This window comes from Rana temporaria, chromosome 11 (genome assembly GCF_905171775.1).
Source record: "Rana temporaria chromosome 11, aRanTem1.1, whole genome shotgun sequence".
Taxonomy (NCBI): Eukaryota; Metazoa; Chordata; class Amphibia; order Anura; family Ranidae; genus Rana; species Rana temporaria.
Window position 1 is genome coordinate 18964957 of NC_053499.1, and position 9845 is coordinate 18974801.

General features: G+C 49.4%; 1 protein-coding gene across 2 annotated transcripts in view; it reads right to left on the minus strand.

Moving 5' to 3' along the window:
* Positions 1-8099, minus strand: part of TFIP11 (tuftelin interacting protein 11) — a 29114-nt gene extending 21015 nt beyond the window's left edge. Inside the window, exons 1-3 of one of the 2 annotated variants that reach the window (XM_040328098.1) lie at positions 7979-8099; positions 2925-3131; positions 498-648 (exon numbers count right to left, since the gene is read on the minus strand). In XM_040328098.1, the coding sequence (XP_040184032.1) occupies positions 498-648; positions 2925-3124 (351 nt within the window). In that variant the 5' untranslated portion in view covers positions 3125-3131; positions 7979-8099. Of the gene's footprint in view, positions 1-497; positions 649-2924; positions 3132-7909; positions 7932-7978 lie in introns of those variants that run through there. The other variant, XM_040328099.1, reaches the window with a different exon arrangement.
* Positions 8100-9845: the final 1746 nt, after the last annotated feature.

Consider the following 9845-nt stretch of genomic DNA (forward strand, 5'->3'; position numbering starts at 1 on the left):
GTGATTTAACATTGTCGGCTATGGAGATGGTTCACATCTCCACGCCGAACGCCTGAAGCTCAAAACAAGTCCCTGACCCTTATTTTCAGGCGGCTTCAGTGTTCGGCCATAGCTGACAATGTGTAAATCACCCCTCCAGCGAAAACCGCGGTAAAAAACGCAGCGTTTTGACGCGGCAAATCGCGGGACAAAACGCTGCAATTTTTCGCTGCAAATCGCAGTACAATATGCCGCGTTCAGGTGTGAATGGAGCCTTAGGTGGTGTGTAGCAGCCGTGTGAATCGTGCACATTTCTGGATAGAGATGGGGCTCAGATAAGTATTAGGGGGGCTGCTACACACAGAAGGGTTTTTATCTTAATACATAGAACGCATTAAGATAAAAAAATAAATAAAACCTGACTTTACAACCACTTTAACAAGAAATTACAACCACTTTAATATGCGTGCCACAGCTATTATTATTTCCAAATCAGTGACAAGACACTATAACTTTACCGTCCGCAGCTTCTTTGGTTCAAACTCCTTTGGCAGTTCTTCTCTCTTTGTTGGGATTTCATCATCAGAATCGCTATTGGCTTTCTCCTCAGCCGCAGGCTTACGGATTCCCGCGCTGATAAAGTTCACAGGGGCTGTATAGTCCCGGGACCTGATGGAAGAAGAATAGCAATGTGGCAAGTTTGTTTTGTACATACCTTTGGGGCATTTTTAGAACATACATAGGGTTATCATAAAACAAAAAAGAGGATTCTGCAAAGGGAATTGATGGCCGTTCATATATAATTAACCTTTTGCGGCCCATGACACGGTATGTGTGCGATGACAAAGAGGTTGAGCTTTAACACCTACACATGTGTCCATGGGTGGCAGAGCTTTCTGTGCCGAGAACGTACTCAAAAAACAGTAACTGCGCTTTCAGTCTCTAATAGGTGATCAGCTCTTGGTCATGTGACCACGATAGCCAATTACAGCAGTCACAATAGGCTGCAGAGACCGGCAGATTATGGGCCTTGAATGGTGGCTGTGTTTTGTATTGTGAGATTCTCCTGTAATTCATCTCTGAAAATGTTCTGCAGTGCTGATTGCACTGGCTGACACTAAGGGGAATGTACCCAGGAAAGTATGGAATGGAGGTTCTAACTTGTTCTCACCCTGTAGATCCAAAACAACAACGTTTTGGCTGAATTTTCACTTCCAGTCCGGCCCGGTTCACACTTGTGCGAGTTCATAACGAATGCGATGTGTCAAAAACACTTTGAATTCGCATGTCATCCCTAAAGTCATTGTTTTCATTGACGGTCGTTCACATACATGGTTGCGATTCCTCTACGAATGCGATACGATACAAAAAAGGGTCTTGTCTGACTGCGTTGCAAATTTAGGCCTAGATTCACGTAGGGCGGCTTTACGTTGTGCGGCGTAGCGTATCTTATTTACGCTACGCCGCTGCTACTTAGAGAGGCAAGTGCTGTATTCACAAAGCACTCCTTGCGTCCTAAGTTATGGCGGCGTAACGTAAATCGGCTGGCGTAATTCAAAGTAGGCAGGTCGTGGGCGTGTTGTATTTAAATTAAGCGTGACCCCATGTAGATGCATGGCCGAACGAACGGCGCATGCTCAGTATCACATCGTATTTACCCCCAAAGATACGCCGGCTCAATGCCTGTGACGTGAACGTAACCTACGCACAGCCCCATTCACGTACGACTTACGTAAACGATGTAAAAAGATACGCTTGTTCCGACGTCCATACCTTGCATGGGCTGTGCCACCTAGAGACCTGCTTTATCTTTACGCCGGCGTATGTCTTACATAAACGGCGTAACTAATTGCGACGGGCGTACGTACGTTCGTGAATCGGCGTATCTTGCTCATTTACAAATTCGACGCGGAAATCAACGGAAGCACCACCTAGCGGCCAGCGTAAATATGCACCCCAAGATACGACGGCGTAGGAAACTTACGCCGCTCGTATCTTGGCCAAATCTATGCGTAACTGATTCTATGAATCAGGCGCATAGATACGACGGCGGCCATTCGGACTTTGAGAATCTGGGCCTTAGTCTCCATAGACATCGGTGTAAATTGTTCTGGAATCGCAATGATGGTTCACATATGTGCGAATTCCACCACGCGATTCTCCACAAAAACCAGGAAGTACACAGCAAGTAAACACCTTTTTTTTTTTTTACACTATGATTTCTTTGGCTAGAACATTAATCGCAGCTATGTCCAGCTCCTGAAATTCACGTTAAAATAGCGGTAAATTCGCACCTTAGAATGGACAAAAAACGGACCAAATTCACAGCGCATCAGTGTGAACCGGGCCTTTCTGGCACTTTTTGATTACATGTAACAATCAGTATTTTTTGCTAGAAAATTAGTCAGAACCACCAAACATATTTGTTTTTTAAATTAGAGACCCTAGAGCAGGGGTCTTCAAACTACAGCCCTCCAGTTGTTCAGGAACTACAATTCCCCGGACTAGGCCGAAGCTATGGCCTTGCCTAAAAAATCCTGCCCGCAGCTTGCCGCGATCCTGGGAAAAGGCCTCGAGGCCGGACGCTGCTCATGGCCTTTTCCCAGGATCGCGGCGAGCTGCGGGTAGGATTTTTTTAAGGCGAGTCAGTGGGCTTTACTCAATATCGCGGCGGACTAAGCCGAAGACCTGCCTAAAAACTTAGGAACGGCGCGGAGTCCATCAGGAAAAAAAGTTCAATTCGAATCGTGAATCGAGTTTTTTTTCTTTTTTTAAGTTGCAGATTTTTTTTGGGGCCAAAATTGCCCAGCTCTACCATGAAGCATCAGTCTGCATGACGTGGGTCACACACATTTACGGGTAACGAATGTGATTGGTGCTGTAACCCCCCCCCCTTCCCAAAAAAAATAAAGAAACCCGAATGTCTCCCACTTCTGCGCACTCACTTCTTGCCACCAAAGCTGGGCCTCTCGTCGTCAGAGTCGCGCTCCGCCCAGATTCCATAGGTGGTCTCCTCTTTGGTCTGGTAATGCTTCCGCCGGTTGGGGTTGAATTCGTTCTCCAAGTCCCAGTCAGTGATTTCAAACTTCTCCATCTCCACCCCATCGCTGTCCTCATCTTTGCCGTACAGATGTGACATAGACATGGTGACCCTAAAGGCATCAAAAAAGCAAGACAAGCATTAGCGGGGAGCTAAACGCAAGAAATGTTTTAACGTAAAGGTAATTTTTAATTTTTATTATAACAAACATCTTATATTTACCAGCTCTGTGTAATGGTTTGCACAGAGCAGCCTGAATCCTCCTCTTATGGGGTCCCCCGCTGGCGCTCCTGGCTCCTCCCTCTCCTGCAGAGTACCCCCATAGAATTCTGCTTTCTATGGGGTCATTTGTGCATGCTCGGGTCTAGCCCTCAGCCCTGCCCCCTCTTCACAGGATTTGATTGACAGCAGCATGAGCCAATGATCTCCTCTGCCATCAATATGCCCTGTGAGGAGAGAGCGAGCCGCTGTTCCTGTGCACAGCGCTGGATCGAGATTGGGCTCAGGTACGTATAAAGTGTGTGGGGGGGGGGGGGGATGCTGGACCACTTGCCTACTGGGCACGTTTACCCCCTTCCTGCCTAGGCCAATTTGTAGCGCTGTCACACTATGAATGACAATTGCGGGGTCATGCAACACTGTACCCATATGACATGTTTTTCCCACAGACAGAGCTTTCTTTTGGTGGAATTTAACCACTTAAGGACCACCTTCTGCACATTTACGTCGGCAGAATGGCACGGCTGGGCACAGGCACGTACCTGTACATCCCTTTTAAGTGCCCAGCCGTGGGTCGGGTGCGCGCCCACGACCCGATGCTCCGTGACCCGATCGCTGCCGGTGTCCCGCGATCGGTCACAGGAGCTGAAGAACGGGGAGAGGTGTGTGTAAACACAGCTTCTCCGTTCTTCACAGTGGCGCCGTCATTGATCGTCTGTTCCCTGATATAGGGAAAGGCGATCACCGACGTCACACATCCAGCCCCGCCCCCTACAGTTAGAAACACACATGAGGTCACACGCAAGCCCTACAGCGCCTCCTAGTGGTTAACTCCGAAACTGCAATTGTAATTTTCACAGTAATCAGTGCATTTTTATAGCACTTTTTGCTGTGAAAATGACAATGGTCCCAAAAATGTGTCAAAATTGTCCGATGTGTCCGCCATAATGTCGCAGTCACGAATAAATAAATAAATAAATAAATCGCTGATTGCCGCCATTAGTAGTAAAAAAAACATATATTAATAAAAATGCCATAAAGCTATCTCCTATTTTGTAAACGCTATAAATTTGACGCAAACCAAATCGATAAACGTTTATTGCAATTTTTTTTTACCAAAAATAGGTAAAATACGTATCGGCCTAAACTGAGGGAAAAAAAATGTATATCTTTTTTGGGGGATATTTATTATAGCAAAGAGTAAAAAATATTGTTATTTTTTTCAAAATTGTCGCTCTATTTTTGTTTATAGCGCAAAAAATAAAAACCGCAGAGGTGATCAAATAGCACCAAAAGAAAGCTCTATTTGTGGGGGAAAAAAGGACGCCAACTTTGTTTGGGAGCCACGTCGCACAATTGTCAGTTAAAGCGACGCAGTGCTGAATCGCAAAAACTGGCCAGGTCCTTTACCTGCATAATGGTCCGGGTCTTAAGTGGTTTATCACCACTGGGTTTTTACATTTTTTAATAAACAAATGAAAAAAATAAAACATTAAAAAGAAAAAACGTTTTCATCGGACATGTCCGCTCGGAGATTTTGGTCTGATGGTTGTATACACCATCAAACCAAAATCCCTGCGGACAGAGAACGCGGTGACGTAGACGACACCGACGTTCTCTATCGCGCGAGTTCAATGCTTCCACGCATGCGTCCGCTAGGCCGGAAAATTGTCCGGTCGGCCTTACACACGGTCGGACATGTCCGCGGAAACTGGTCCGCAGACCATTTTCAGCAGACATGTTCGGTCGTGTGTACGAGGCCTAAGGTTTGACCTCGTATTATATGGTTTTGGTAAATCTGACGACAAAAATGTGCAGAAAATCGAATAGTGTGTATGTAGAGCTGTGGGCTGGGAAATGCCTCACTATGATTGGTCGTGTGCAGTGTCGGCTTCCTGGCGGGATTTCTCAGGTGGGTTCCCGTCTCTCTTCTTTCGCTTGTGACCACGCGAGGAAAGGAATGCCAGTAACTGGCAAGTGTGATCGGCTGTGATCATGTGGTAAAGAGCCGTTGTGATTGGCTCTTCACCCTGTTTTGTGGGCGCAGTAAGCACATGGTTCTGGGAGGAGAACTGGACGACTGCGCTGTAGCTGTCATTTAGCTATAGCGTGGTTGGGAAGTGGTTAAAGTGGAACTTCAGTTATTTTTCCATCTTCCCATCTATGAAATCTTCTGCCCTTGTTGTTGTTTTATCTTTGGATAGTAAAACTTTTTTCCCACCAGTAAAAACCTTATACAGCCCACTTCCTGTTTCTTGTCTGGTAAAAAGCCTAGGCTTATGACATCATGCACAGCTCTCTCTCGTGAGAGTTGGCCGGGAAGGGAAGGGGGATGAGTCATAAGATGGCCAATGAGAGCTGCAGAGCTGGAGGTGTGCCTCTGTGTAAATCCAGGAAGTGAACAGGCAGCAGCTTCAGCTGCCCACAGTTAAAATGGCTGCTGCCAGACTCAGTGGAGGGAGATTTCTGCAGCATATTTGGCAAGTACAGAATTACAGTATATATAAAATAATATGCAAAGTGGTTGGAGGGAAGCTTCAGAATGGCAAAGATGTGTTTTATTAGAAATGATGTGATCAGACTGCAGTTCCTCTTTAAGGTAAAATAAACATCCTAGTAGTTGTATGCCCCTCTCATTAACCGCTTGGCACTGGCCGTACGCAAATATGCAGCCTCTCGATTAGTGGGCCTTGGAGACGCACATTTGCGTGCACTATTGCAAAGACAGCGGCACCGCGGCAGGGCGCCTGCTCTTGGTGCCACTGTCTTTGCAATAGTGCACGCAAATGTGCGTCTCCAAGGCCCACTAATCAAGAGGCTGCATGGTAACTGTTACCAGCGGCTGACGGAAATACGCCCAATTGCTGCTTGCAATCTGGAGCTTTCCGATCGCATGACTGCCAATTAACGCCGGTCACATATTCATAAACCCCACCCCTCAGCATCCTAGACCCCTTAAACCAGTGATGGCGAACCTTGGCACACCAGATGTTTTGGAACTACATTTCCCATGATGCTCCACTACACTGCAGAGTGCATTAATAATCATGGGAAATGTAGTTCCAAAAACATCTGGCGAGCCAAGGTTCTCCATCACTGCCTTAAAGGGACAGGAGGTGCCGGTGTCCTATCATTATGGGTCCCCTATCAGATAGTGCCCCGGCCCGGACTGCGCAATCCAAGATCGCGGAAATCTCAGAGAATGAGCATCTGTTCCGTCAGCTGTAGTCGGAGCAATGCGCAGTTAACGCGCCGCTCGCTCCCGATGCTTATCCACGCCGCTCGCTCTATCAGATGGGGGGAGCCATCGCGACAGAACAGCGCTGCCCGCGCTCACTCAATACAGCAAGGGGCGGATGTTTTTTTTTTCAAAGGGGCGGGTGTATTATTGAGCACCGGCCATCATAAATTTCTTGTATTCAGAGGGGTAGATTCAGATAGAATTTACGCCGGCGTATCCATAGATACGCCACGTAAATTCAAATCTGCGCCGGCGTATATCTACTTTCTGTATTCAGAAAGCTAGAGACGCCGACATTTGCCTAAGATACGACTGGCGTAAGCCTCTTACGCCGTCGTATCTTAGGGTGCATTCTGCCGCTGGCCGCTAGGGGCGCTTCCGTTGTCGACGGCGTAGAATATGCTAATTACCTAGATACGCCGATTCACAAACGTACATACGCCCGTCGCAATGTATTTACGTCGTTTGCGTTAAGGCTTTTTCGGCGTAAGGTTGTTCCCGCTATTAGGAGGCGCAGCCAATGTGAAGTATGGACGTCGTTCCCGCTTCGAAATTTGAATTTTTTAACGTCGTTTGCGCAAGTCGTTCGCGAATAGGGCTGGACGTAATTTACGTTCACGTCGAAACGAATACGTCGTTGCGCCGTACTTGGAAGCAATGCACACTGGGATATGTACACGGACGGCGCATTTACATAAAACACGCCCCCATCCTCATTTGAATTACGCGCGCTTACGCCGGCCCCATTTGCGCTACGCCGCCGCGACTTACGGAGCAAGTGCTTTGTGAATACAGCACTTGCTCCTGTGAGTTACGGCGGCGTAGCGTAAATACGATACGCTGCGCCGCCGTATCATTGCGCGCCCCTACGTGAATCTACCCCAGTGAGCGCGGCCTCTTATAATCATATCCGCCCCTTTGATAAAAACACCCGCCCCTTTCTGTATTGAGCGAGCGCGGGCAGGGCTGTTTCTATGGAGATGGCTCCCCCATCTGATAGAGCGAGCGGCGTGTTAACTGCGCATGCTGCAACTACAGCGGATGGATCAGATGTTCATTCTCTGGGATTTCCGCGATTGCGCAGTCCAGGCCGGGCACTATCTGATAGGGGACCCATAATGATAGAACACTGGCTCCAAGGGGTTAAATACTTATCCAAATCCTCTCTCCATTGGCTCCTAATCAAGTCTAGGGAGGAGGGGGCGTGGTTGAGCCACACTGTGTGTCTATGGATGCAGACAGCTCAGAAGTGAGACACACATGTGCCCCCCAATAACATACAGCTTTCTATGGGGGGGCACAGAGAAGGGAGGATGAGTAGATTACACCAGCAGGCCCCCCCAAAAGAGGAGACAAGGGGTGTCTCTGTGCATTGCTCTCCCAGCACGTCTCCTCCGCCCCCTGTCGGCGGGTAGGAGGAAGGGAATTACCCTGCAGTGAGTCTGAGGACTGTGACTGAACTCCGGTCATTGCAGACCCCCGCACACCCGGCACTGTACCTGTAATGTAATCCTTATGAGAGGAAATCATTCACTCTCCGCTCCTCCCCATACCCCGGAACTGCAGCTCACACACCGGATGTGATCAGAAGCCGCAACCGGAAATCTCTGTCTACTAGGGGCGCGCTGCATTGTGGGACTTGTAGGCGCGTCTATGAAGCAGAAACCTGCACATGCGCGGGTGCTTTCCCGGCTCGTGTGTATAACTCCTATGCCTCCTGAGACGTTCCCCGGACCGCTGAGTGATGAGAGGAGCTGATAGGGGATTCTGAATGGTATAATACATACAATAGTCATACTGATCAGTCTTCTTTTCCTTAAAGTGCAATTATTATTATTTTTGGAAAGAGAGTTTTTTTTTTTTGCCATCTGCGTCTCATCGGGGAGAATTCCCTTGACTTCCTGTATCATAGCCACAACAGGAAGTGACAGGAAATCCCTCCAAAAGTGAGGGAATTGCTGGTAGTCACCAGAACTAGTGTCCCCACTCAGTGCTGATCCTGACCTCCCTGGGGCCCTAAGAAAAATTCTGCTAAGGGGCCCTCTACCTGAGCCGTGATGCCGTGAGCTATGTAAACCATTAGCCTTGTGCCCAGTGCACACCATGCAGCCTTGTGCCCAGTGCCCACCATGCAGCCTTATGCCCACCATGATCCAGCCTTGTGCCCACCATGCTCCAGCCTTGTGCCCACCATGCAGCCTTGTACCCAGTGCACCATGCAGCCCAGTGCACACCATGCAGCCTTGTGCCCACCAAATACAGCCTTGTGCCCACCATGCAGCCTTGTACCCAGTGCACCATGCAGCCCAGTGCACACCATGCAGCCTTGTGCACACCATGCAACCTTGTACCCACCAAATGCAGCCTTGTACCCAGTGCACACCATGCAGCCTTGTGCCCACCAAATACAGCCTTGTGCCCACCATGCAGCCTTGTACCCAGTGCACCATGCAGCCCAGTGCACACCATGCAGCCTTGTGCACACCATGCAACCTTGTACCCACCAAATGCAGCCTTGTACCCAGTGCACACCATGCAGCCTTGTGCCCACCAAATGCAGCTTTGTGCCCACCAAACGCAGCCTTGTGCCCAGTGCACCATGCAGCCTTGTGCACACCATGCAACCTTGTACCCACCAAATGCAGCCTTGTACCCAGTGCACACCATGCAGCCTTGTGCCCACCAAATGCAGCTTTGTGCCCACCAAACGCAGCCTTGTGCCCAGTGCACCATGCAGCCCAGTGCACACCATGCAGCCTTGTGCACACCATGCAACCTTGTACCCACCAAATGCAGCCTTGTACCCAGTGCACACCATGCATCCTTGTGCCCACCAAACGCAGCCTTGTGCCCAGTGCACACCATGCAGCCCAGTGCACACCATGTAGCCTTGTGCCAAGTGCACATCATGCAGCCTTGTGCCCATCAAATGCAGCCTTGTACCCAGTGCACACCATGCAGCCTTGTGCCCACCAAACGCAGCCTTGTGCCCAGTGCACACCATGCAGCCCAGTGCACACCATGTAGCCTTGTGCCAAGTGCACATCATGCAGCCTTGTGCCCATCAAATGCAGCCTTGTACCCAGTGCACACCATGCAGCCTTGTGCCCACCAAATGCAGCCTTGTGCCCACCATGCAGCCTTGTACCCAGTGCACACCATGCAGCCTTGTGCCCACCATGATGCAGGGCTGTCTTAATAAGAGGGCACACCTGGGCACTGCCCAGGGGCCCCATCTGGCACCCCCCCTTGTGTTCTGGGAAACACACGGCTCCCAGTACACAGCGGGGACCAGTGAGGAGGGCGCAGCGCGACTCGCACATGCCCAGTAGGGAACCGCGCAATTGTCAGTTAAAGCGACGCAGT